This window comes from Pelodiscus sinensis, chromosome 10, assembly GCF_052426305.1.
Source record: "Pelodiscus sinensis isolate ZL-2025 chromosome 10, ASM5242630v1, whole genome shotgun sequence".
Classification (NCBI taxonomy): Eukaryota; Metazoa; Chordata; order Testudines; family Trionychidae; genus Pelodiscus; species Pelodiscus sinensis.
The window spans coordinates 2599452-2623747 of NC_143061.1; the positions used below are offsets into that span (position 1 = coordinate 2599452).

General features: G+C 52.7%; 1 protein-coding gene and 1 non-coding gene across 4 annotated transcripts in view; both read right to left on the minus strand.

The window, feature by feature from the left end:
* Positions 1-24296, minus strand: part of CCDC50 (coiled-coil domain containing 50) — a 59937-nt gene that overhangs the window by 28192 nt on the left and 7449 nt on the right. For all 3 annotated transcript variants that reach the window (XR_012906334.2, XM_075938273.2, XM_075938272.2), the window contains exons 2-3: positions 6456-6518; positions 5227-5356 (exon numbers count right to left, since the gene is read on the minus strand). Coding sequence is in view for 2 of the 3 variants with exons in the window: in XM_075938273.2 (XP_075794388.2) it covers positions 5227-5356; positions 6456-6518 (193 nt within the window). In the remaining variant the exon portion in view is untranslated. The remainder of the gene's footprint in view (positions 1-5226; positions 5357-6455; positions 6519-24296) is intronic.
* TRNAS-GCU (transfer RNA serine (anticodon GCU)) lies at positions 23849-23930 on the minus strand. Its single transcript has one exon. It is a non-coding gene; the product is annotated as a tRNA-Ser (tRNA).

The window sequence follows — 24296 nt, forward strand, 5'->3', positions numbered from 1 at the left end:
GGCGAGTGGCTCTGCAAACACGCAGCACAGACGGTGGCTGAGTGCGTGTGGGCGGAAGAACTCAGCCAGAGAAAAAGGTGGGAAGGCAGACGACATTAGAACATCAGAACGGCCAGACGGGCTCAGACCAAAGGTCCGTCCAGCCCAGTGTCCTGGCTGCCGACAGTGGCCAATGCCAGGTGCCCCAGAGGGGGAGAAACACAATAGACAATCATCACGTGATCCCTCCCTAGTCACCCATTTCCAGGCAAACAGAGGCCAGGGACACCATTCCTACCCATCCTGGCTAATAATTATTGAGGAACCTAATCTCCATGAATCTCTCTCTTTTTGAACCCTGTAAGTTCTAGCCTTCACCACATCCTCTGGCAAGGAGTTCCACAGGTTGACTGTGCAAGACAAAGGATGGAACCTGAACCAGTAAGAAAGAAGGGAGGATAAATGAAGTTCAGAAGTTATGCTCAGCCCGGGCAGCGATTCGAGGCTGCTGTGAGGCCCTTGCATCACCAGTCACCTTCACTTTCCACTTCTCCCAGCCCAATAGCGCTGGAATTCACAACTGGGGGGGGGGGGGGCGTGAGGCTCTCCTCCCAGAGCCCTCCAACCCAGGGGGACTCCCCCAGCTGCCAGCAAGGACCACAGGGTCCTGTTCACAGACTGGGAGCTTGGGCTAAGTCTTGGGCCTACCTGACTTGAGCTGGGACAGGCAGTCTCGAGTGACCCCCATGCAAAACTGCTGCCCCAACACACACACGTGTGCGCGCCCACAGAGCTGATGGGAAATCCCTTTGAACCAGAAACTCAGCGAAACCGCAGAGGGCTTGGGCCCAGGAAGAGCCAAACCTCCAGGGTCAGATCCTGACAGGTACCGAGCACCTGCAATTCTCCCCTGCCGCCGCCGAGCAGCCCCGACGGGCCCCATTGGCCACTGCCAGGCAGTGACTAACCGTGAAAAACGCCTTTCCGGCAGATGGGTGAGGGACGGGAGCACAGCTAAGCATTTCACCGAGCGTGGGAAGCAACCCGCTGCCTCTGCTCACGGCACTTTCTAGCACAAAAGCATTTTCTTGCTCCTGATGAGACCTCCGGGGCATTGCAAGGTACTGGGCTGTCTTTACCACTGAATCACACCCGCGGTTTGTACTTTCTCTTTCATTGCTTGGCTGGCAACAACCGGGAATTTCGTTTAATCGCACGACAGAGGCACGCCTTAGTCGTGTAACAAAGACCTTCCCGTTTTAACGTACGTGAACGCCAGCCCCCGCCTGCCAATAGAAGCAGCAGGCCTCAGTATCCCCGGACATTAAGTCCAACGGTCTCCCTTCTCCGGAGACTCAGAACCACGAGGCTTTGTTCCGAAAAATCCTACATGGATCTCTGCTCCTGTTTTCACTGCAGGACTTTTAAAAATTGGGTTTCACAGACCCACTGCTGTTCATACTCGCTCTGGCCACTAACTGGAGTGGCACAAAGCGAAAGAGGCGTGCGAGAGGGTCCCTTTCACAGAGGCTGTGTGGGAGTGCGAGTAATGCAGCGTGAAGCAGAACTACAGACCAGCTCAGGTTGTGCAGCCAGGTGTGCGAGAACACCCGTATTTACATACGACTGGCAGGGTGTGCAAGCTGCCACCCACAGTTAGGAAGTGCTCTGAGAACTAATGTAAAAAGAGGGGATGCCTTATTAAAATCTTGAAACAAAAAAAAAAACCCAAAAAATCTATTTTCAAGTGTGTCTGTCCTGGCATTTATCTTCCTCAACTCTTCCTACCTAAGGAAATGCAGGCTGTACAAAAGCCTCAGAAAGCAGGCTATTAAGATTCCGATTTCTTAGGTGATTGCCTGCCTCTGCGTCGATATTTCCCAATCCCCTTCCGAAGGGAAATTCTCCTGGGTTAGCTGTGACGGTGAAGTCATCTGTAGATAGGGCTAAATGGTCACAGGCAGGAAAGAGGCAGCAGAAGCAGATAGAAGAATAAAAAACAAAGAGATTCACGTCCTGGTTTCATTCTGGGCAAGATCGAGGCTGCGGCAATCGATCTTCCAGAGTTCGATTGAGTGGGTCTAGTAAAGACCCGCTCTATCGAACTCAGAGGGCACCCCCGTTGGCAGCCAGTACTCCTGCTCCTGCAAGGTGTAAGGGAAGCCGACAGGAACGTTTGCTCCCATCGACTTCCTGCTGTAGGGATGAAGGGAAACTTGAATGAAGGTACGTCGACTCCAGTTGCAGTAACGTAGCGGGAGTTGTGGATCTTAATTCGACCTTCCCCTTTAGTGGTACAGCCCTGGTTGCCGAAAGGCTGGAGGAGACTAGCATGGAGCGGCTGCTATGTCAGCGCTTTCCCAAGCTTTAGCAGGAAGCTCCAGCTGTTCTGACACTTCCAATTTTGCAGCCTCCCAAGAGCGTCAAACTGTGCACCCGCTTCCCTGCTCCTCTGGTCAGCCCAAGGGCTTTGGGGACACGAAACTAGGCAGGGTGAGCAGGGAGTTAAACGAGGGAAGAGAGAGAGAGTTGTGTTTGTCCAGGCACAAAGTGCAACCCTTGCGTTCACTCGGAGAGATTTTTATCTATGAGTTAGGGAAACGACGAGACAAAAACCCACAAAGAAGTTGAGTCACCATGGGAAAGTGCGAGTCTCCGCGGAAACATGCTGAAATCGGGTGGCCTCACAAAACACCATCTGCCTCCACAAACTCCGAAGAGCATGAAGGCACAGGACACAGGACGCAAGGGCAGGAGATACGCAGCTCTCCGCACGACTCAGCGGCACAAACACACACAGCGGGAAACAGGCCGACACCTGCAAATCTGGTAAGAGGGGGTTCGTCAAAACGCATGGCACTGTTGCAGGTCTTTGTAGGTTCCGAGCTATTTCAAACATGAGCCAGCTGTGCTGTGGGTGGCTAGGTTATCCCCATTTCACACATAGGCTGGGATGGAATATTCCTTTTACTCTGTGAATGATGTGACTATGTCTAGGACCCTACCAACTTCACAGGCCATTTTGGCCAATTTCAGGGTCATAGGGGTTTTAAAAAAAAAGTAAATTTCATGATTTCGGCTCTTTAAATCTGAAATGTCATGTTTAATTGTAGGAATCCTGACCCAAAAAGGAGTTATTGCAAGGTTATTGTGTGTGTGTGTGTGTCGGGGGGGGGGGGGGGGGGGAATACGACTATCCTTCCTTTTGCGCTGCTGCAGGTGATGGTGCCACCTTCAGAGCTGAAGAGCAGCAGCTGCTGGCCGGGAGCCCAGCTCTGAAGGCAGAGCTCCTGCCAGCAGCAACGGAGAAGGGCAAGGACACGGTACGGTACTGCTATCCATCCCTCTGCGCTTCTGCCTGCAGAGCTGGGCCCTCACCAGCTGCCATTCTCCTGCCACCCAGCTCTGAAGGCAGCAGTGTGGAAGTAGGGGTGGCCTGGTATGGGTATTGCCAACCTTACTGCTGCAGGCGGGGTACTGCCTTCAGAGCTGGGCATTCGGCCAACTTCTGCCACTCAGCTCTGAAGGCAGCAGCACAGACGTAAGGGTAGCAATGTGAGCCCCTAAAATAACCTTGTGATCACCCTGTACATAACATCATAAGAACGGCCATACTAAGTCAGACCAAAGGTCCATCTAGGCCAGTATCCTGTCTGCCCACAGTGGCCAGCGCCAGGTGCCCCAGAGAGGGTGGACCGAAGACAACAATCAAGCGATTTGTCTCCTGCCATCCCTCTCCAGCCTCTGACAAACAGAGGCCAAGGACACCATTTCTATCCCCTGGCCAATAGCCTTTTATGGACCTAACCTCCATGAAATTATCTCGCTTCTCTTTAAACTCTATTATAGTCCTAGCCTTCACAGCCTCCTCTGGCAAGGAGTTCCACAGGTTGACTATGCACTGTGTGAAGAAGAACTTTCTTTTATTAGTTTTAAACCTGCTCCCCATTAATTTCATTTGGTGTCCTCTAGTTCTTCTATTATGGGAACTAATAAATAACTTTTCTTTATCGGCCCTCTCCACACCACTCATGATTTTATAGACCTCTATCGTATCCCCCCTCAGTCTCCTCTTCTCTAAACTCCCTTTTGGGTCAGGACTCCCCAGTTTGAGAAACACTGGTCTCCCCCATGAAATCATTTGTGTGCACTATTCCCCTGTACAAGAGAGCAGATTTCAGTCTGTGATGCGTTTTTCATGGTTGTCAATTCGGTAGGGCCCTAAATAAGTCTTAGCTGAGCAATACTTTAGGCAAGGCGACTCACGTAACACATCACTGGAAAGGTGATGATTTCCTGAATAGAGTTATCCTGTTTGTGGGCACGTACCATTTTTGTAGCAGAAGTTAGGAATATGGACCTGCACATCTGTAATTACGTATTTGCTGCTTTGGGTCGCCCCCACTTCCAGGACCACAATGCAAGAGGCCACTGTGCTGACGGCCCAACAACAAGAGACCATGAACGGTCAAAGAGCGTCACCTTCCTGGGAGCCTGTGGGTCAGCCCGTGAAGAAGGGCTACGGAGACACGTGACCAAGTCACCTGATCCTGGAACCCATCTCGAATTCTGGAATGTTCCACGAGAAGCCGGAGAAGTGTGAAACAAAGGGCTCCCGCCTTGTGTAAACCCAATTTAAGGGCGGGGAGTGAGGTAGTCCGGATTGTCCGTTTCCCCCAACTCCCCCACCCAAGATGACTGCTGGGAACAAGGCTGAACTGGGCCCAGGTGGGAAGGGCGTCTGGCCTGGACAGAAGATTATTAGAACCACTCCTAGGCTGAGCTCTTACATATCACCTGTTTCTTTAGTGCACGGGTTGCACCTCTATAAACTGGAACTCTCTGGTCTGGAAGGCCCGTGGATGTTCCCGGATCAGAGAGCCCAGCACGCTGGAAGGGGGCAGGAGCCCCCCATGATGCAGAGAGGGGAAACCTATAGCCCAGTTGGGCTGCAGGGGGAGAGGGGCGAGAGCCAGGTAGCTTGGCTTGTGGCTCAGCTGGGCTGCGGTGGCCGGGGGGGAGGCTCAGCCGGTCCGAGTGGACTGACCCCGTTGCCCGCCACGAGCTGTTGACTCGAGTTCACCGACGCGGACGCGCCCTCCCTGCGGAGGAGAGAGAAAGGGGAGTGCGAGAGGAGCAAGGTGGCCTGGCCTTGGTGCGGGTCCTCTGCTAACGACCCACTGAATCTGCACCAGCGGTTGGGACAGCAGCGACCCCGGGACCCACCCGCCGTCCTCCCATGCTCACATGTCCTTGTGCCGCTTCTGGATCTGGGTTCGGGCTCTCCGATCCTCCTCTTCCTGCAGCTGCTTGGCCACCTGCAGGTCATGCTGCACCAGGCGGTTGCGCTGGACGTTGGTTGCCAAGTGATGTTCGACTGGAAGGAGAAGGCAGAGGAACGTCAAAAGGGGGAGGGTTACGCCAGGGCGGCGCCCGCAGCCCCCAACGCGGAGGGCCCGTCTACACATGACGCTGCGCTGCTGTCACAAGTCAGTGCGGACCCTGCCTACGCCGGAGGGCGGGGGTTCTCCCGTGGGTGCAGGTAACCCGCATCCTCAAGCGGTTGTAGCTAGCTCAACAGAAGCATTCCAGCTGTCTATGGCCGGGGGCTGGGCAGCTTACCTGTGTCGTGCCGGGATGGGGGGTGACTTAACTTGAGTGTAAACCTCAGCACAGGGAAACTGGTTTCCAATTGGGAAGTTTCAGTTTGTTGGTGACTTTTTGACACAAATAGCCCCTTCGATATGGCAAAATGAGATGGGCTCCCCCAACAGCTCAACACGACCCTGATTAGATGACCCTCCTCATCTTCACTAGAATAAAAACCGGAAATGGCACTAGAGCGATAGATCGCTGGACTCCATCCAGCCCCCAAGACAGAGCTGCAAGCGACTAAGATAAAGCATCCGGACTGCGTCAAGATAAAGATAATGTCCAAGGTTTTCAGGATCCAACCTGAGACGTCTTAAAGAGGTCTGCGAGTCAAAGGACAGATCGGACTCCTTTGAGGTGCCTCAGACCGGGCCCCTAAATCTTGAGGCTTCTGAAATTACTAGGCGCTTGTAAAAAAATCTTGGCCAATGTTTAAAAACAAACCAACAAGCAAACCCCCCCACCACATGTGTAAAGTTTTACCAGAACCTCCTCAAAGAGATTTAGGTCCAAAGGGATCACCTCACCTACCACAGAAAGGCAGCCCTCTCTGGGGGCTAGCACAGCAGCTGGTTAACAGCGTGTAGCAATCACAAGGGTAGGCAAAATCTGATTCCCAATTCAAAGCAGAGCTTTGGTTAGTAAAACTGCTATTGGATGCTCTATTCCCCCGCAACAGCAAAATGCATCAAGCCCTTCTGGAAATCCCAGCTGCTCCAGTATTAGCTCCAGTGATTCTTCCGCCTGCTCTGCAGCCCCGTCTGCACTTTGCGGGGACCGACTTGAGACAAACAGAGCGCAAGGGCCGGGCGCCGGACACTTACTCTCCTGCTCCTGCAGACTGTGAGCGAGGGTGTGATCTTCCAGCACGGCAAAGTCTCGGCACACTGCGTGGGGAAAGCAGAGCAGCCAACAATCAATAGAGTGAACACAAAGGGCCCGGGAACATGGCGAAGACAAAGAGCTGCAAATACTTCGGACACAATCTCTCCCATCGGCAGGGCTCCTGGCTTAGCTTTCCTTTCCCACCCAGAGAGCTGTTTCCTCCTTTCCTCAGCCTCGTCTCAGCCTCTAGCGTGCCCGGTGGGAAGGGGGAGGGGGAGAGGGTCACATTTTGAAGTTTTCTCCACAGCTCCAAGGGCCAGAAAGTCTTTTTTTCTTTAACAAAAAAGGCAGAAACCAGCACAGTCACCTGACTCCAGGAGCTGAGACTTAAGAAAAACACTAATTAACTACTTACTGCACTAATTACAACACTGCTGAGTGCCAGGGCGCATGAAAATTTGTCCATCCAAACAGTCCATCAAAACTAGGCTTTTGATAAGCAAGGCTCTTCCACAGTATCATTTTAATTTTCAGCCAAACTATGGGAAGGTTTGTTTGCAAAAAATCAACATTTTGGGTACGTCTAGACTATAGGCTTTTGTCGACAGAAGTTTTGTCGACAGATACTGTCGACAAAGCTTCTTTCGACCAAGAGCATCTAGGCTACATCCAGTTCTGTCGATAAAGCAAGCCGCTTTGTCGACATGACAGTGTAGGCGCAAAGGACAGAGTAGATGCAATAACGCCTTCTGTCGACAGAACTCAGTCGACAAAAAGTGTTATTCCTCGTAGAATGAGGTTTACCGCCGTTGACAGAACTCAGTGGCAGTGTAGACACAGGTATAGTTTTGTCAACAAAGTCCACTTTTGTCGACAAAACACTGTAGTCTAGACACACCCTACGTGTAAAAAAAAAAAATGACAGCACATATTTGGGGGGGCAGGAAGAATTCTCTTTTTTTCTTCTTTTAAGAGTTCAGCAGAAAGAAAACTCCATTTTCCAACCAGCTGTACATGGCTCCCTGAAGGAACCAGTCTACAGGCACCAACACCCATGAAAAACAATGGCAAAAATCTCTGTAAGCACAGGATTGGGTCCTTAGCCTAACAATGAGGGAGCGACTGGTATAAATTCTCTAAAAGAAACTGAAAACGCCCTGGAGACAAACTAAACAGGGAAAGGATCTCCGGGGTCTCCAGCTGGCTCTGGTCTGGGAGGAACATATTTTGCATGTCACAGGTGTGGAAACGCCTGACACTTTCACACTTCAAATTTCAAAGGGAGGCTAGTTCCACACCATGGGGAAACCCGGGTTTATTTTTAACTTGTTATGATAGCCAGCCAGCCAGCAGCGTCGTAACACTCGCACACACTTCGTTCTCTCCAAGGTACGGGTGCGCTGCGCAACTGAAAATAAACGGACTCGCTCCCCCGAACATGCAAAACACGGGCCCAATCTTGCAGGTCTTCCATGCACTCAGGATCAATTCAGCTTAGGGGGACTCCCATGCAAATCCGTTTGCAAAACCGAAGATAGAGAATTACAGCTCAAGTTGAACCTCTCTAGTCCGGCAACTTCCACAGTCCGGCACGATTTCAGTTTGCCGGATGGCCACCTAGCATGGGTGTGGCCAAGTTTCCCGTGGTCCCGTAAAATGTGTTTACAGCCCCTGGTCCTGGCTCTCAGTGGTCTGTGCTGTGATTTAGCTCCAATTTACCACTAAAAGTGTCCTCCAATGGTCCAGCAAGCAGTGCCAGTGTTGGTGATGCTGCTAGACAATATTGACCTCTCGTGGTTTAGCAAATTCTCTGGTTTGGCACCGGTCAGGTCCTGAGGGTGCTGGATTAGAGAGGTTCAGCCTGCAATAGATTTGGGGTTGGTTTGTTTGCCTTTCGATTTCTGAGCCTTTAGGGCACACGGGGGTCGTATTTTAAAGCTTTTTGCTCAGCCACAAGGGCTAGCAATGCAAGTGCTCCTTCAGAAACCGACTGAAGTCACACTGGGCTTTAAGGAAAACGCTAACGATCATGAGGGTTGGCCACACAGCCGCAGCGAGCGGGGTGGTACAAGAATCTAGAGGGAACAGGACTATGGACTTAGGCCTGTTTACTTGTGCCGCGTCTCGATTTACCCAGCTGTGCAATGATTAAACTGGAGTGGTGCTTTATTTCTCTAGTGGCTGGCAAGTGCTTGGAGATCTTTTGCTAAAGCAGGGTTTCCGCTGTGAGAAAGCTGATAACGGGCTACCCCAGTTTGTTTATTCACTGCTCTGCAGTCATGGAGCCTTGCAGCTCCCCTTGGCTCCGGTTTGTTGTTTGCAGCCCAGGGGAGCTGTGAGGCACCGAAAATCATTCGGGGGCCGCACAGGAGTGAGAAGCAAAAAAAAAAAAACCCTCACAGATATGGCCCCCAACCAGGAAGGAGAAAGACCCTCCCCATTATCCCCTCACTCGCCAGAGCTTGGGGGGCCCGGCCCATATGAAAATGAGGGACTGAGCTGACAGATTTATGCAGCGTCGGGTTCCTCCGACACAGTCTGCCCCTGCTCTTCCAGGCCTGGGCCTCCCCTGCCCGCCCGCTGCCAGGTAGGGCTGCGCTGGGTTTCTGGCAGGCCGCTGGCCAAATGGGAAGCTAGAGAAGGACGTTGACTGTGTACCCGGCACTGTCTCTCCTGTCACTACTTGTGTTTTTACTGGTATAAAATACGTAATTGACCCAAGCAGAGGGGCAGGTGGTGAAGGTGACTCTGAGGGGTCTCGCTGCTGTCCCCCTTGTCCGGATCCCATCGCTCGGATTCGGGGCCTCATCCCAGGCCTGCTCCCTCTTGGGGGTTTGTCACTGTGACTTCATGCCGGGCAGCAGCGTCTCTGCTCCCGGCAGCTCTGGCAGGATCCGTCTGACGGATGAAAGCCCCCGGCCAGGCACCTCCTGTCCCCTTGTGGGATTAGGTGCGTGAGCAAAACTCCCCTGAACCACGGCTGTGCCCCGCAAAGCGCTGGCCACGTTCCACCGGGAGCGGCTGGAGCAGCGCTTGCTGGGTGAATATCGGACTTCCCAGGTCAGAGGCTGACATAACAAAGGATTTGGCTCCACCGAAAGCTTATCTAGGCGGGGGAGGTAAATCCACGGAACTAGTCCCTCGTACCATTCTCAGCCCTTTGAAATGAAGCTCCCCACGTTCCACCTACGCCGCTAACTGTGGACGCAAGGCCCTCGCCGTTGCCTGTGACCTGGGCTGCCGCTGTGCGCAGAGGGCTAGCCGACAGGGGGGCAGCCAAGGGGAATGGAGAAGTCCGCACTTCCCTCTCCGCAAACAAGCCTCAATCACAGGAATCCCAGTTCCCTAAGCGACAGGCGTTAGCGACTAGAGAAAACAGATCAACTGTTCCCTGCCACGAATTAACTGGACTTCGCCTCGTTGGGCCCAGACAGTCCCAGAAGCAGCAGGGACACAAGCAGAGATGCTCTAACTCAGCGGTTTTCAAAGGAGGGGACGTGCCCCAGCACTGGGAGGAGGGATGTCGGGCGCTGGGTCGCCTTGCTGCAGGGGGAGCAGGGGAGCAGCGGCGGGGGGGGGGGGGGGCTAAGGCAGGGAGCTGCTTGTTCTGGCGCAGCAGGCTGTGCTGTGCCTCAGAAGCGGTCACAGCAGGCCCAGTTTCTACGTCTCTACCTCAGGAGAGATTCCAGGGCCATCCAGGAGATCAGCAGAGTGCCCAGCTACATTTCTGTTCCTACTGGTGGTGCACATTTGCACAGGCCTCAGTGTGCATAGAAAAAATTATTCCGCACATGGGTAGAAGGGATTAGCAGGAACACTGATTGCAAACCATCACCAATACTGAGTTTGTCTGCCTGTAAATCCACCCTGAGCTGTGAAACGTGCACCTCCATGCATGCCCAAGTGGCGTGTGCCTGAATTGGCCAATACCTACAAAGATCTTGGAGATTCTCAGATGGAGGGTGCTCTAACCCAGTTTGAAAATGTCAGGTCACAACCCAGTACCAGGTCGTGGATGTCGGGCACTGGGGCTCGTGGCTGGAGGGGGATCAGGTGAGCAGTGAAGGGGCTAAGGCAGCTCCCTGCCTGTCCTGGCACCACAGACTGCGCTGCACCCCAGAAGCGGTCGCAGCAGGCCCAGCTCCTAGGTGTGTGTGTGGAGGGGGGAGCGCACAAGGCTCAGCGCACTGCCCCTGCCCTGAGCACTAGCTCCGCACTCCCATTGGCTGGGAACCTGCTGCGGCTGCTTCTGGGCGCAGCCTGGTCTGTGGTGCCAGGAAAGGCAGGAAGCCGCCTTAGCGCCCCCGCTGCACCGCTGACTGGAAGCAGCTCAAGGCCTGGCCCCCCCTCCAAATCCGGAGCCCCCTCCCAGACCCTGCAACTCACACTCCAATCACATTCCGTTGAGCCGGGGCATCAACCATTTTCTTCAATGGGGCCCCGAGAAAAAAAGTTTGAAAACTGCTGCTCCAACTGGCAAGTGTGTGATGTTTCCTCAGACGGCAGGTCCGCGCTCCTCCCAAGGAGGCAGCCTCCTCACAGCAGGGCGCTCGGTCCTGCCAAAGCAGTGTTTCTTAGACTGTGTGCCATGGCACACCGGTGCGCCGCGGAGAACAACCGAGTTCAAAATGGCCACCCTTAAAGGGACAAGTGACTTTTTTTTTTTGGCTCAATTACTTCTCCCCCAACCTTTTTTTTTTTTTTGGTGTTCCTCATAAAAATATATATATTGTTTCGTGTTCTTTCACCTTAAAAAGTTTAAGAAACACTGTGCTAAAGGCTTCCCACCAGAGAGGTCAGTCTAGGAACCCAGGCGCTTCAGGGGGTAGCTGAGTTAGTCTGTTACAGAAAAAAACCAACAAATGGTCTGGTATGGATTTGCCCTCCCACAGGGGTCACAAAACGGCCAGACTGCCACCGAGGCCCCAGAGTGGGGCGAAAGACACCCTGAGTGCTGAGCCCCCCACGACACTGGCATCGCCAGCACAGCGCCTGTAGCTCATTACGGCACCCCGGGGGTCTCCGCCGAGACCTCGGCCTGCCTAAGGGGAAAGACAAAACAAAGGCCTGAACACGTCATGGAAACGACATTTGGGCTTTCTTAGCTTTGCCTATTGCCTCAGCTTCTTCAGCCCGCACTGCCCATGCCTGCTTGCAACGGAGGAAGTGTGAGAACTGAAAAGTCAGCACCAGGCACGGGCAAAGTTAGGTTTATTTATATAAACAGAAACAGAACAAAGAAGGAACAAATGTAAAGCGCAGGAGTGAGCACAGTGTGTACTTGTTCCCGCTGCAGCATGATGCACCCAATCTGCTGCACAAAATGGTAGCTGCCTTAATGGGCCCAATACACTGACAACAAACGGCAGCTCCTCGTGTTACACAGAGCTTCACATGCCGCACAAATGCCCTGGAACCTCAGGCCTTACCGGCATGTGCACCTGACAGAGTCCAGCGACTCTTTCTGCCGTGCTCCGAGGTTTCGCCTAGTTCAGTGATCCGCCTTCTCCCTCAGACAGGTCTTTTCCTGCACCGAAATCTAGCTCCTTTTTCCTACCATTTTCCAGCAGCTGTTCCGTTCTCAAAACAAACTGTTTACAAAACGCAGGCGATGCTAGCAAGTCAGAGTGACGCTACATGCAGAACCACTGCATTTCTAGGATCTCAAAGCGGGTGGGGGAAGAGAAGAGACTCGGGGTGTGAATGATTAACCAGTAAGCCTCACACGGGAAGGGTTAACTGGTTCCGTTTAACCAGTGGAGCAGCTCCTCTTTAATCCATTAACTAGTTAAACTCTACGTTTGACTGGTTAGCCAATTAAGCAGCGTTTTACATTCCTAGAAGGGACAAGACAAAGCTGTTTCATCAGCAAAAACCACTGTAAAAAAACAAAACCAAACCACCGAACTGTCAAATTCTTGACAAGTTTGGGCTGCTGCTTGCAGTCTGTTCCTGCCTGCAAAGGTATTCAGAAACAATCCGGACAATCTCTCACGGGACAAAGGTCACGGTGGAGCCTCTCCAACGTGGTAGCTTCTCGGAAGGCTGCCCGGTACTTCCTCGAATTGTCTCCGGAAAAGACTCGGAGATTTAAGAGCCAGGTGGCAGTTTCCAGAAGAAACATTCAACTTGCTGAATTTTCCCCGCCCGCCCCCGCCAACGAGTGAAACTGCTTTGCAAGGCACTTGCATTCAGCTCACAACCTCCCGCCCACCTGCCCCGGCTGAACAGGTCGGATCCTAGGGCTGGCATGCTCATGCATAGCACAGGCAGGCTCCTCCCTGGAGGGCCCCGACAACCCTCCACGACGGGTCAGATCTTTTTATTTCACGCAGTCCGTGCCAGGGCGAGAAAGCAGGAAACCGCTGCAGAAAGAGGAATTCTGCTTTGGGAGGGGCAGGGTGGAAAACGGGGCAGGGCAGCTCCTGGGAGGGAGGTCAATGCTTGGAGCCTTTCGCTGCCACGCCACAGCCTTACGGGCAGCCCCTGCCGGCAGTAACCGAGCGCCACGGAGGGACGTTTGCTGGCCCTAGGCTCTCAGTCCTAGCAGACACATCTCCATTATGATGTGCAAGCTGTGGTTCTCAACTGGTGGTCCACGGTGACTTTTTCGGTGGTCCACAGGAATGCTGTCCAAAGTCCACGAAAATTTTTTGATTGGCCTGCTGGTCCATGGACTGAAACGAGTTGAGAACCACTGCTTTACAGGGACTGCCCTTGTGGCTAGTCTCAGCTGACACGGACCGGGCTATGGCCCACGAACGACGCTCTTGGTCCCATAGTCCAGGCTGCGGGGCCAGCATCATGCTCTGTCCGGAGCAGAGCCAATCCGGCATCTTTCCCCAGCGCTGGAGTGACCGCTTACTTCACAGTCAAAACATCAGAGCAGGGTTTTCAGCAGAACTTGCAATCCAACCTGCCAGCCCTCTCACGGTGGGACGTTCCCGCTGGGTTCCCACGACCACTCTCGCCTCTGCCCGCCACACCTGGGATGTGGCAAACCGGTGACAAACATAAGCGCTGACCATCGTAAGGGTCACGCACACCACGAGCCGTGTCACGTGAGCGTCATACGGCAGAGCCCACAGCACCGAGTGGCAGCCGGCTCCCCGGGAGCGGGGCCGGGAGGCAGCGGGTAACGGTCGCACAAACCGAGATGCTGATTGGTTACCGCTACAACGGCTACACTCTTCCATCTCTACTCCACCCAAGCCTAACACAGCCGCCTGAGCCTCAGTTCACTCTGCCACATGCACCCAGTGCTCCAGGTGGTGAATTTTTGTGGCCACAACGGGAGACTGATGATGATCCCTGGAAGGCGAGATCAGATCGGCCCTTTTTTAGTCCTCAGGAGTTGGATAAATGGGTTCCTGCCGTGTCCTGGAAGGGGGGAGGGGGAGAGGAGGAGAGCTTTGGAATGAGATGCAAATACTTTCTCCTGTTTCCCCTCCCGCCCCAGCCATGCAATTCCAAGATCCTACCTGCTCAGGGTTTCAGAAGCAACTGAGACCTGAGATGCTGCCGGTTTTTGGATGTACAACATGAGGCACCTAAAAAGGAGCCCGATTTTCCTGGAGTTGGTGCCCGGAGTTTGCCAAAAATCAGTCCCTCATAAGGGCAATCTCATTAGGGTTTAGTGACTTCGGGGGCCCAGTCAGGACCCCAGTGTGTTGTACTAAACAAACCTGCACCACACCCACAGGCACTCTCTAAGGAGTCCAGGTGATCGCTGCCTTGCGACTCCCGTGGTCACTCGCCCCGCACAGATCAGAACTTGGAGCCTTTTCTGTCCCATTTGTGTGACGCGAGGTTCAGGGAGGAGGAACCCGGCGCTCCGTGGACCGACTCCACCCCAGGGAACGCCAAGCACCACACGGGTTCCACAGACACCGACAGGAGCTGCAGCTGCTTCGAACCTACTAGCCGCTGGCTCATTAGATACACTAAACGGCCGCCCAAAACATCACCTGGAGCAGATTAAGCGCCATGTGTTTTCAGCGGCTTGGCTCAGCACCTAACTTTTAGGGTTCCATTCAAACGGGGAGTGCAGAATCATTCCCCTCCCAGAGAGAATCGGGCCCCTGTGTGTGCACCCCAATACCTATCCCGCCTGGCGCATGGCGCAGCGACATGGCCGGATGGTTTGACGGCCACGGCGCTAACCCGTCACGAAATACCGGCCCTCTGGGGAATGAACAACGGGGTTCCTGGTGCAGCCGAACGCGAGCGCTTTCCTTCAGGAACGCGCCTTTCCTTCGGCAGCTGGAGGGCTGCCGTGCCATGCAGGGCACAGATGGGATTTCCCTGACAGGCCGCGTTGCTTGTTTCTGTTCAAGCCCAAAATAAACTCCCCCTCCAACCCACAGGCTGTCGGTTTCCCACAGCAGCTCCCGAGTCACGCTCGGCGGAGACACGGCCAGGCATCCTGTCTGCAGCACCAGCCCGGCGGCGTGGTGTGACGAAGGGACTGCTATGGCCACGCAGGAGAGAGAAACAGAGCGATGGGCATGCGGGTGGTGAAGAGTTCAGGGGATAACTTGCAGCGTCAGCTCCCCCGACACCTCCCCACTGGCGCAAGCCGCAGAGATAAAACTGAGCAAGCAAATAGAGAAAGGACAGGCTGCAGTGAATGTGAGCACCCACTGTGCTCCTCTGCAAAAGATTATGGACTCTTTGATAGGGATGTAAACAGGTAACTGGTTAACTGGTAAGCATCACCCAGTTAGGGTGATGCTTACCAGGTACTGGTTAACCGGTGACCACGCATGGGGAGGAGGGAGCCCAGGAGCAGAAGCTGTGGTTTAACTGGTTGTCTGACTCATCGGGATTCTATGTCCCTACTGCATGCTAAGTGCTTCTCTGCTGACTTTATTGATGTCATTACAGATTATACAGCCCCTGCTCCTGCAAGTATGGATGAGAGTTTTAACTGCGTGGATGGATAGGCAAGGCCGTATAGTTAGGACGTTATACATACAGAATTAGCAAGATTTAGACATACCCTGAAGCAACGTTCGCTCTAATTTTTTTCCATGGTGTGCAGAATAAATTTTGTTCTGTGCACCACCGCATGTGCGGATGTGCACCACCGGCAGAAACACAGGCTGCCAGCTGTGGGTGCTCTGCTCAGCAGCTGGGTGACATGTGAAACTCTCCTGGGTGGCCACCCAAGCGCTCAGTATACAGAGAACACTGCCCTGGAGCGCGGACCTAGCAGTGTTTCCTGTGTTCTGTGGCACACCAGTTGGAAGTGTGCCGCGGAGAACAGCAGAATTCAAAATGGCCCGACCTTTTTTTTTTTTTTTCCTCCTTCCTTGCTCAACCAACAAAATCCTTGGTGTGCCTCAAAAAAAAAAAAATTGTTTGGTGTTCCTCAGTCTTAAGGAACAGGCCGTTTAAGAAACACCGCCCTAGCAAGAGGTCAGCGTCGAAGAGCACACCAGGGTCTGGGTCGGAGTGGCGTGCAGAACGATGGTGTTGTCTGCGGGGCTAGAGAAAGGACGTAGCAGGCAGGGTTTGGGGCAGAAGGAGAATCAGGAACTCTGATGCAGCCACGTTGCGCTCGAGCTGACGGCCAGACATCCCCAAGGAAGAGGCGTCAGAGATACCAGCGAAGATTCGACTTGGGAGAGAACCAGACGGGTGTGGAGGGGAGAGAGCGCTCTGCGGGTGGCCACCACAAAGACGATCCCGAGAGACAAGAAGGACACAGCCCCACGGAACCCAGGCAGGAATCTGGCGAGGGGCTGGGTCAGACCCCCAACAGACGTGCCACAGGAGCAAACAGAGACGTAGCAGGAGAACCAGGGAGGAAAGAGCTGCAGAAGCCCAGACAAGGCTACACGAAGAAGCAGGCAGTTGACCATGTGGAAGGCAGCTGACGGGTCATGACAATGGAGTTTTGGTCCTAGGCTCTGATTGGGAAGAGGTCATCCGAGGCTTTGACAACAGCGCAGGGGGCAGAAGCCAATCGGGAGAGGGTCCAGGATGGAACCGGAGGAGAGAAACGCCAGACAACGCCCAAACACCACATCCCACCAGCTTAGCGATGAAAGGGAGATGAGTGGGAGCCGGTGAGCGCGCAGCGAGGGTGAGGAGAAAGCGAAGGCCCGCAGCAGAGACAGGCCGTTTTACGAAGGGGAGGAGGCTATCACCGAACCCCAGGGGTGCTGCCTACCAGCCCTGTGCTTTTGGGAACCAGGGAGTGACATTCATGGAAAACCATCCCCTCCCCTTAGCCTTTGCTGGAATCAGACAAAGCAATGAAAAGGCCGGGGAAGACACACCTAAACTGCTTCAGACAGAGGTGATACAATTAAGGAAACGCCCCAGCCTCATTTGCATTAAAGATGGAACAGAGGGACATCTCATTAGCATACAGAATGGAGAGCAGCTCTTCCAAGGCAGGAACCGCAGTGAACTATGGGACACCGAAAGCAGAGACGCACTGCCTGATGGGAAATCTCTGCTCTAGATGCTAATGAACCCAGGCCTGCTCACACCCAAATTAGTCATTATCAGACCAATTCTAGTAACGATCCTATTGACGTCTAAAATACTGAAACTGCCTAGCTGCATTGTGAGCTCCTTCAAGGAACATCCCCCATAACCAGGGGTGATCAGTCTCTATTGTCTCTCCTCTTTCTCTTTGAACTATCCCTATAAAAACTCCTCTCCTTGCACCAAGAAAACTGTTCTGATACCTGGACTTAAACTGCATCAGTTCCATTGAGACTTCTTCATCTCCTGTCTGATCGTGCTGGGGGCTCTGTCCTGCTTGTCTCCTGCCCTCTGGACCCCTGGCTACAATCATCACCTGGGAACCCCGATCAGTGCAAGCTCCGTGGAGTGGTGAGGTCTGTCTCTCTCTTTCTCTCTCATCAACTCTCTCTCTAAGCATAGCCTCCTGACCCTGCCCTGTGTAAACTGTTCTATGGTTACCTAACGTTTGTAATCAGCTTCAATTTAGATTTAATATTGTAACTGTTTGATATCTATTCACTACTCAGAAATAAATCACTTTCATTGTTAAGCTGGTTGCTTCTCTCTCTTTCTTTCTCTTTTGCTCACTCTTCCTTAATCGAGTGTTGTTTTGGCTTCCCCATTCGCTCTGCAACAACGCTTCTTGTACCCAAGCAAAAGATCCCTGCAGTGCCCAAAATCCTGTGGGGTTTGCTCATCGTGTGGTTTACCTGTGAATGACTGTGGGGTGAAAGTGGGGATAGGGGGTGCTGAACCTGGGGGCTTATGAGGATGGCAGCTTAAAGTGCTGTTTAATCCAGCCCACGGAGTCCAAAGGCACATGAGGGTGCAGTGTGGCATTGCTGTGAAACCCAGCCAGCTGAGTCCAGGGACATATGAGGGGTCAGCTTGTGAGTGCTGAGTACCCAGTCCTCTCAGACGTGCTCTGTTAGTGGGTGTGAGTGTCTGTGTGTGTTGCTAAGATGGTAAGAACCCGCCCTGAGGAACCTAGTTCCTGCAGGAGAGCTCCAGTGGGAGGGGGAATTGGCAGCAGGGAGAATTCAGCTCCATATGAGAGCCCAAGTAAGCACCAACAGCACACTGATAGAACTGTTAACCTTCCCCCAGTCCCATAAGGGTAACCCTGGTAAACGAGCATACCCCAGAGTATTGGGCAAATCTGGTAACAGGGATGTGTCACAGACGTCACACGTTGGGCCATCCCAGCCAGTCTCCGGAGGGGCGTTTCCAACAGGGATGTGCTTTAGGGTCTTGTCCTGTCCCGCTGTAAAAGCAACGTCCCCCATGGCCTTTGGGAGCGGCGTCTGCAGGAGCCCCCATCTCGCTGCCAAGGACCTTCATAAGAGTCTACCCAAGTTCTCTCCAGCGCTGGGGAGGCTTGGACCGCGTGCCGTCCGCCCTCCCCAGGATGGGGGCGTGGCCTGAGCAGAAGGGGCAGAGCTGGGGGCAGGATTCGGGGCTTGCTTCCCCCAGCCCTACCTTCTGGCCCCTTGTGGCACACTGAGTAATCCTCATTCCCGTTAGTGCTAAAATGCATCACATCTTTGTAGAGTTACGTCCCTTTCCCTCCTTAGTCACCCCTTCGCCGAACCCCACAACTCTCTCCCGGCTGCTCCCCATCGGTCCGTCCCGCTCCCAGCGCCAGCTCTGGCTCAGAGTGGACGGTGGGGCCAAGGAGGAGAACACTCACCCACATATCTGTGGGCTCCACGCTTTACCACACGTGGTTTTCAAAACAGGAAGTTGATGGAAAGTGACTCACTCGTAACCTGCGGTGGCTTTCTGTCCCGCACCGCTGTGACTGCCAGGAAAGCGCCCGCATGCACAGACTGAATCCACCTCCACACGCCCCAGCTGTATCTGGACCACGGAGCGGTATCGGCAGTACAGCGAGGTAGTGCAGAAATAAAATAAAAGCCACCGGGGGCCGATGCAAAGTCCACTGAAGTCGGTGGCACCCCGCTGTGGATCAGGCACATGCAGTCGCTGCCTTCAGAGGCTCGCAAAGCCCGTTACAAATACCACCTTGTTAATCCCCACACTACTCGGGATGTAACTGTTTAAACAGTTAACCAATACGCATGAGCTTGTCTGTTACCGTAACGGTTACATGCCGGCTCCTGGCCCTGCTCCTGGGGAGCTGGCTGCCACCCCTCTTGCTGCTGGCTCTGCATCAGAGTCCACTGAATGGGGCGGCAGTCAGCTCATTGGGAGCTGGTCCGCAAGTCGGTACGAGAGGTAGCAGCACAGGGTGGCAGCCGGCTCCCTGGGAGCGGAGCAGCAGGAGTGCACCGGCTCCCGGGGAGCCCGCAACACAGCTGGGCTTCCTGGGGAGCTGGCTGCGCTGTGGAATTGCTAAGACTTCTCAGTGGTTACACGGTGACCCGATTCACCGCCTTTTGACATCCCTGCACAGAACCCCATGGGGCAGAGGCATTTAAAGGGCGGAGTTGCGACGCCTAGAGAGAGATGGGTGAGGTCAGACAGTGCCCGGGGGTCGAGCCTGGGATTCGAATGTCAGATATCATAACCATTAGAGCAGGTGTCGGGATCCCGCTGCGGGAGGCTCCCGGACAATCGCATGGACACAGATAAAAGGGGCGACCGACGTGGGACTGATCCAAAGAGACTGAGCAAAGCCTCATCCAGGGCATGAAGCACAAACTCCCTTGCCCCAAAGAGGTTCATGTTTTGACCTCGGGCTAAATCTAGCTGAGGAAGCGGCTCCACTCAGAAAACTGAAGCCAAATTTTTAACACAAAGCAGGAGGGGAAGCCTTGCAAACCAGAGTCACTTCCTCCGAAAGGGGAACGCCTCAGCCCACCCTCTCCTCACGCAGCTCAAAGGCACCAGGGTTTTCCTTCCCTCCTTCCAGGAGCAGGGCAGGGGAAAGAGATTGCTTCCCCGACCCCGAGGCCTCTGACGCCCCGACCGTAGGGCCCTTCATTTTCAGATCGATTTATATTTATCCCGGGAATGTAAAAGTGTTTATTACGACAACTGCAAAAACAGGTGAAAATTGGCGAGAATTTTTTTTTTTTTCAAATTTCAGGGCTTATTCTGGCGGAGGGACGAACAGGGGGAAAAGCGTTCGGCAGATGAACACTTTGACGAACAGAAGTCGGCAGGGTCTTCTGCAGAGCTAAACCAGAACTCAACCCACAGCGCTCCTCCGCGTTCAAGAAAACAAGACAGCCCTGAGCCCCACATAAAACTTTTCATTTCAACAAACAGCTTATTGCTGTCGACTTCGAACTATTATCCCATTCCTATTCACATGATACGCTCCACTGCATCCTCCCCTCCTCCTTGGGGGGTTTGAAAGTGTCCAACCCGCCCTTGCATTGTGAAACTTATTTGGATCCAGGGTGCCATTTCTTCCCATTTTCGGGTGGCCAAGCTTTAGGCACCCCGCTGTCAGCAGACTGCCGTGTGTACCGGGAGGGCGTGAGATGCGCCAGCATGTTCCCATGCGCCTGCCTCTTTATTAGTCTAGAGCAGCAGTGGGTAACTTGCGGCCATACCCGGCTCATCAGGACGAGCCAGAGAGGTTACCTCGTGTTCGCAGATACGCCGGCCCGCAGCTCCCATTGGCCGCGGTTCACTGGGCCAGGTGTTTCTTGTCCAGGTCAAACCCTCCACAACGCTCATGTGCGCCTTGGGCCCAGGCCCGCAATGCTCAGAGGAAAGGCCTACGGGTTGAACCGCCCTTGTCCAGAACTCTCTTCTCCAGAAACATCTGTCATCCGGTACGATTTGAGTCAGCCAGGTGTGCACGTTTCATGCAGGTGGCCAAGTTTCCTGCAGTCCCGTAAAGTTTGTTGACAGCCCCCAGGCCTGGCTCTCAGTGTTCTGTGATGTGATTTAGCTCTAACTTATCCCTCAAGGTCTTCTAAGAGCCCAGTTAGCAGGGGCAGCGTTGGTAATGCTGCCAGACCGTACTGACCTCCCGGGGTCCGGAAAACTCTCTCGTTCGGAACCAGCCTGATCCCGCGGGTGCCAGACGAGAGAGGATCAACCTGTACATAATTGAAGACACGGCCCCAAGCCACCGAGTCCCCGTGCGCCTGCCTGGAGTGATTTCTGAGCAGCAGCCATTCAGCAGAAAACTAGGACCCTGCACAGTGCACACTAGAACACACACACACACACACACACACACACACACACACACACAATGAGCCCCCAAGGCACAGCACAGCTGCTTTAGCAATGACCTCGCTGCTCTTCTTGAACAACTGCTGTCCTGATGGCTCTAAAACTGACAAGCCAAGTGCCTGCCTGCTTAGACGTCAGACAGACCAAGGGGAAACCTCCGTAGGCCAGGCAAGTGCTGTTTGGGCTCCCATCCTGAATCTCTGACCCTTGGTACAAATTGACAAACAGTAACGAGTCCCCGGGACCGGATGGCATTCACCCGCGTTCTGAAAGCACTCAAGTGGGAAACTACAGAACTACAAAGTGTGGATTGTAACCTCGCCTTTAAATCGGCTTCCGTACCTAACGACTGGAAAATAGCTAATGTGACGCCCATTTTTAAAAAGGGCTCTAGAGGCGATCCTGGCAATTACAGACTGGTAAGTACCAGGCAAACTGGCTGAAACTATAGTAAAGAACAGAGCGGTCAGACACATTGATGAACATAATTTGTCGGTGTGTGGACATATGCCATGTGAGGAGAGATTAATAAGATGGAGCTTTTTCAGCACAGAAAAGAGGAGACTAAGGGGCGTATGAAGAAGTCTACGAAATGAGGACTGGTGTGGAGGAAGCACAGAAGGGAAAGTTATTTACTCATTCCCATAACACAAGAACGAGGAGTCACCAAATGAAATGAATAGGCAGGAGGTTTCAAACAAAAGGGAGTTTTTCTTCACACAGCGCACAGTCATCCTGTGGAACTCCTCGCCAGAGGATGTGGTGAAGGGCAAGAGTTCAACAGCTCAAAAAAGAACTAGATACATTCATGGAGGTTAGGTCCATCAGTGGCTGTTAGCCAGGATAGGTAGGAATCATAGAATCATAGAATAATAGGACTGGAAGGGACCTCGAGAGGTCATCGAGTCCAGCCCCCCGCCCTCAAGGCAGGATCAAGCTCCGTCTACACCATCCCTGACAGATGTCTATCTAACCTGTTCTTAAATATCTCCAGAGAGGGAGATTCCACCACCTCCCTTGGCAATTTATTCCAATATTTGACCACCCTGACAGTTAGGAATTTTTTCCTAATGTCCAATCTAAACCTCCCCTGCTGCACTTTAAGCCCATTACTCCTTGTCCTGTCCTCAGAAACCAAGAGGAACAAATTTTCGCCTTCCTCCTTGTGACACCCTTTTAGATATTTGAAAACCGCTATCATGTCCCCCCTTAATCTTCTTTTTTCCAAACTAAACAAGCCCAGTTCATGAAGCCTGGCTTCATAGGTCATGTTCTCTAAACCTTTAATCATTCTTGTCGCTCTTCTCTGTACCCTTTCCAATTTCTCCACATCTTTCTTGAAATGTGGCGCCCAGAACTGGACACAGTACTCCAGCTGAGGCCTAACTAGTGCAGAGTAGAGCGGCAGAATGACTTCACGAGTTTTGCTTACAACACACCTGTTGATACAACCTAGAATCATATTTGCTTTTTTTGCAACAGCATCACACTGTTGACTCATATTCAACTTGTGGTCCACTATGACCCCTAGATCCCTTTCCGCCATGCTCCTTCCTAGACAGTCGCTTCCCATCTTGTATGTATGGAACTGATTGTTCCTTCCTAAGTGGAGCACTTTGCATTTCTCTTTATTAAACCTCATCCTGTTTACCTCTGACCATTTCTCTAACTTGCTAAGGTCATTTTGAATTATGTCCCTATCCTCCAAAGAAGTCGCAACCCCACCCAGTTTGGTATCATCTGCAAACTTAATAAGAGTACTCTCTATCCCAATATCTACATCATTGATGAAGATATTGAATAGTACGGGTCCCAAAACAGACCCTTGAGGAACTCCACTTGTTATCCCTTTCCAGCAGGATTTAGAACCGTTAACAACAACTCTCTGACTACGGTTATCCAGCCAATTATGCACCCACCTTATCGTGGCCCTATCTAAGTTATATTTGCCTAGTTTATCAATAAGAATATCATGCGAGACCGTATCAAATGCCTTACTAAAGTCTAGGTATATGACATCCACCGCTTCTCCCTTATCCACAAGGCTCGTTATCTTTTCAAAGAAAGCTATCAGATTAGTTTGGCATGACTTGTTCTTCACAAACCCATGCTGGCTATTCCCTATCACTTTATTACTTTCCAAGTGTTTGCATACGATTTCCTTAATTACCTGCTCCATTATCTTCCCTGGGACAGACGTTAAACTGACCGGTCTATAATTTCCTGGGTTGTTCTTATTCCCCTTTTTATAGATGGGCACAATATTTGCCCTTTTCCAGTCTTCTGGAATCTCCCCTGTCTGCCATGATTTTTCAAAGATCATAGCTAAAGGCTCAGATACCTCCTCTATCAGCTCCTTGAGTATCCTGGGATGCATTTCATCAGGACCTGGTGACTTGCTGACATCTAACTTTCCTAAGTGATTTTTAACTTGTTCTTTGTGTATCCTATCTTCTAAACTTACCCTCTCTCTGCTTGTATTCACTACATTAGGCACACCTCCAGACTTCTCGGTGAAGACCGAAACAAAGAAGTCATTGAGCATCTCCGCCATTTCCAAGTTCCCTGTTACTGCTTCTCCCTCCTCGCTAAGCAGTGGGCCTACCCTGTCCTTGGTCTTCCTCTTGCTTTTAATGTATTTATAAAAGGTCTTCTTGTTTCCCTTTATGCCTGTAGCTAGTTTGATCTCATTTTGTGCCTTTGCCTTTCTAATCTTGCCCCTGCATTCCCGAGAGAGAAGGCTGCAAACACCTGATGAGGATGGGATTCAAACCCATGCGTGCAGAGCACAATGGATTAGCAGTCCATCACCTTAACCACTCGGCCACCTCATCTGAGCTTTAAGAAGAAGGTGGAAGACCTGGAAGAAGAACTCACCTCCTAGACATAGCCTAAATATACCTCTCATGGAACCGGAAGGGACCTTTAAGAGATCATCAAATCCAGTCCCCTGCCCTCACAGCAGGACCAAGCACCATTCCTGACAGATTTGCCCCAGATCCCTAAATGGCCTCCTCAAGGATTGAACTCACAACCCTGGGTTTAGCAGGCCAATGCTCAAACCACTGAGCTATCCCTCCCACCTAAGGAATGGTGTCCCTCGCCTCTTTTCTCAGTGGCTGGGAATGGGCGACAGGGGATGGATCAGCTGATGATGCCCTGTTCTGTTCACTCCCTCTGGGACACCTGGCATTGGCCAG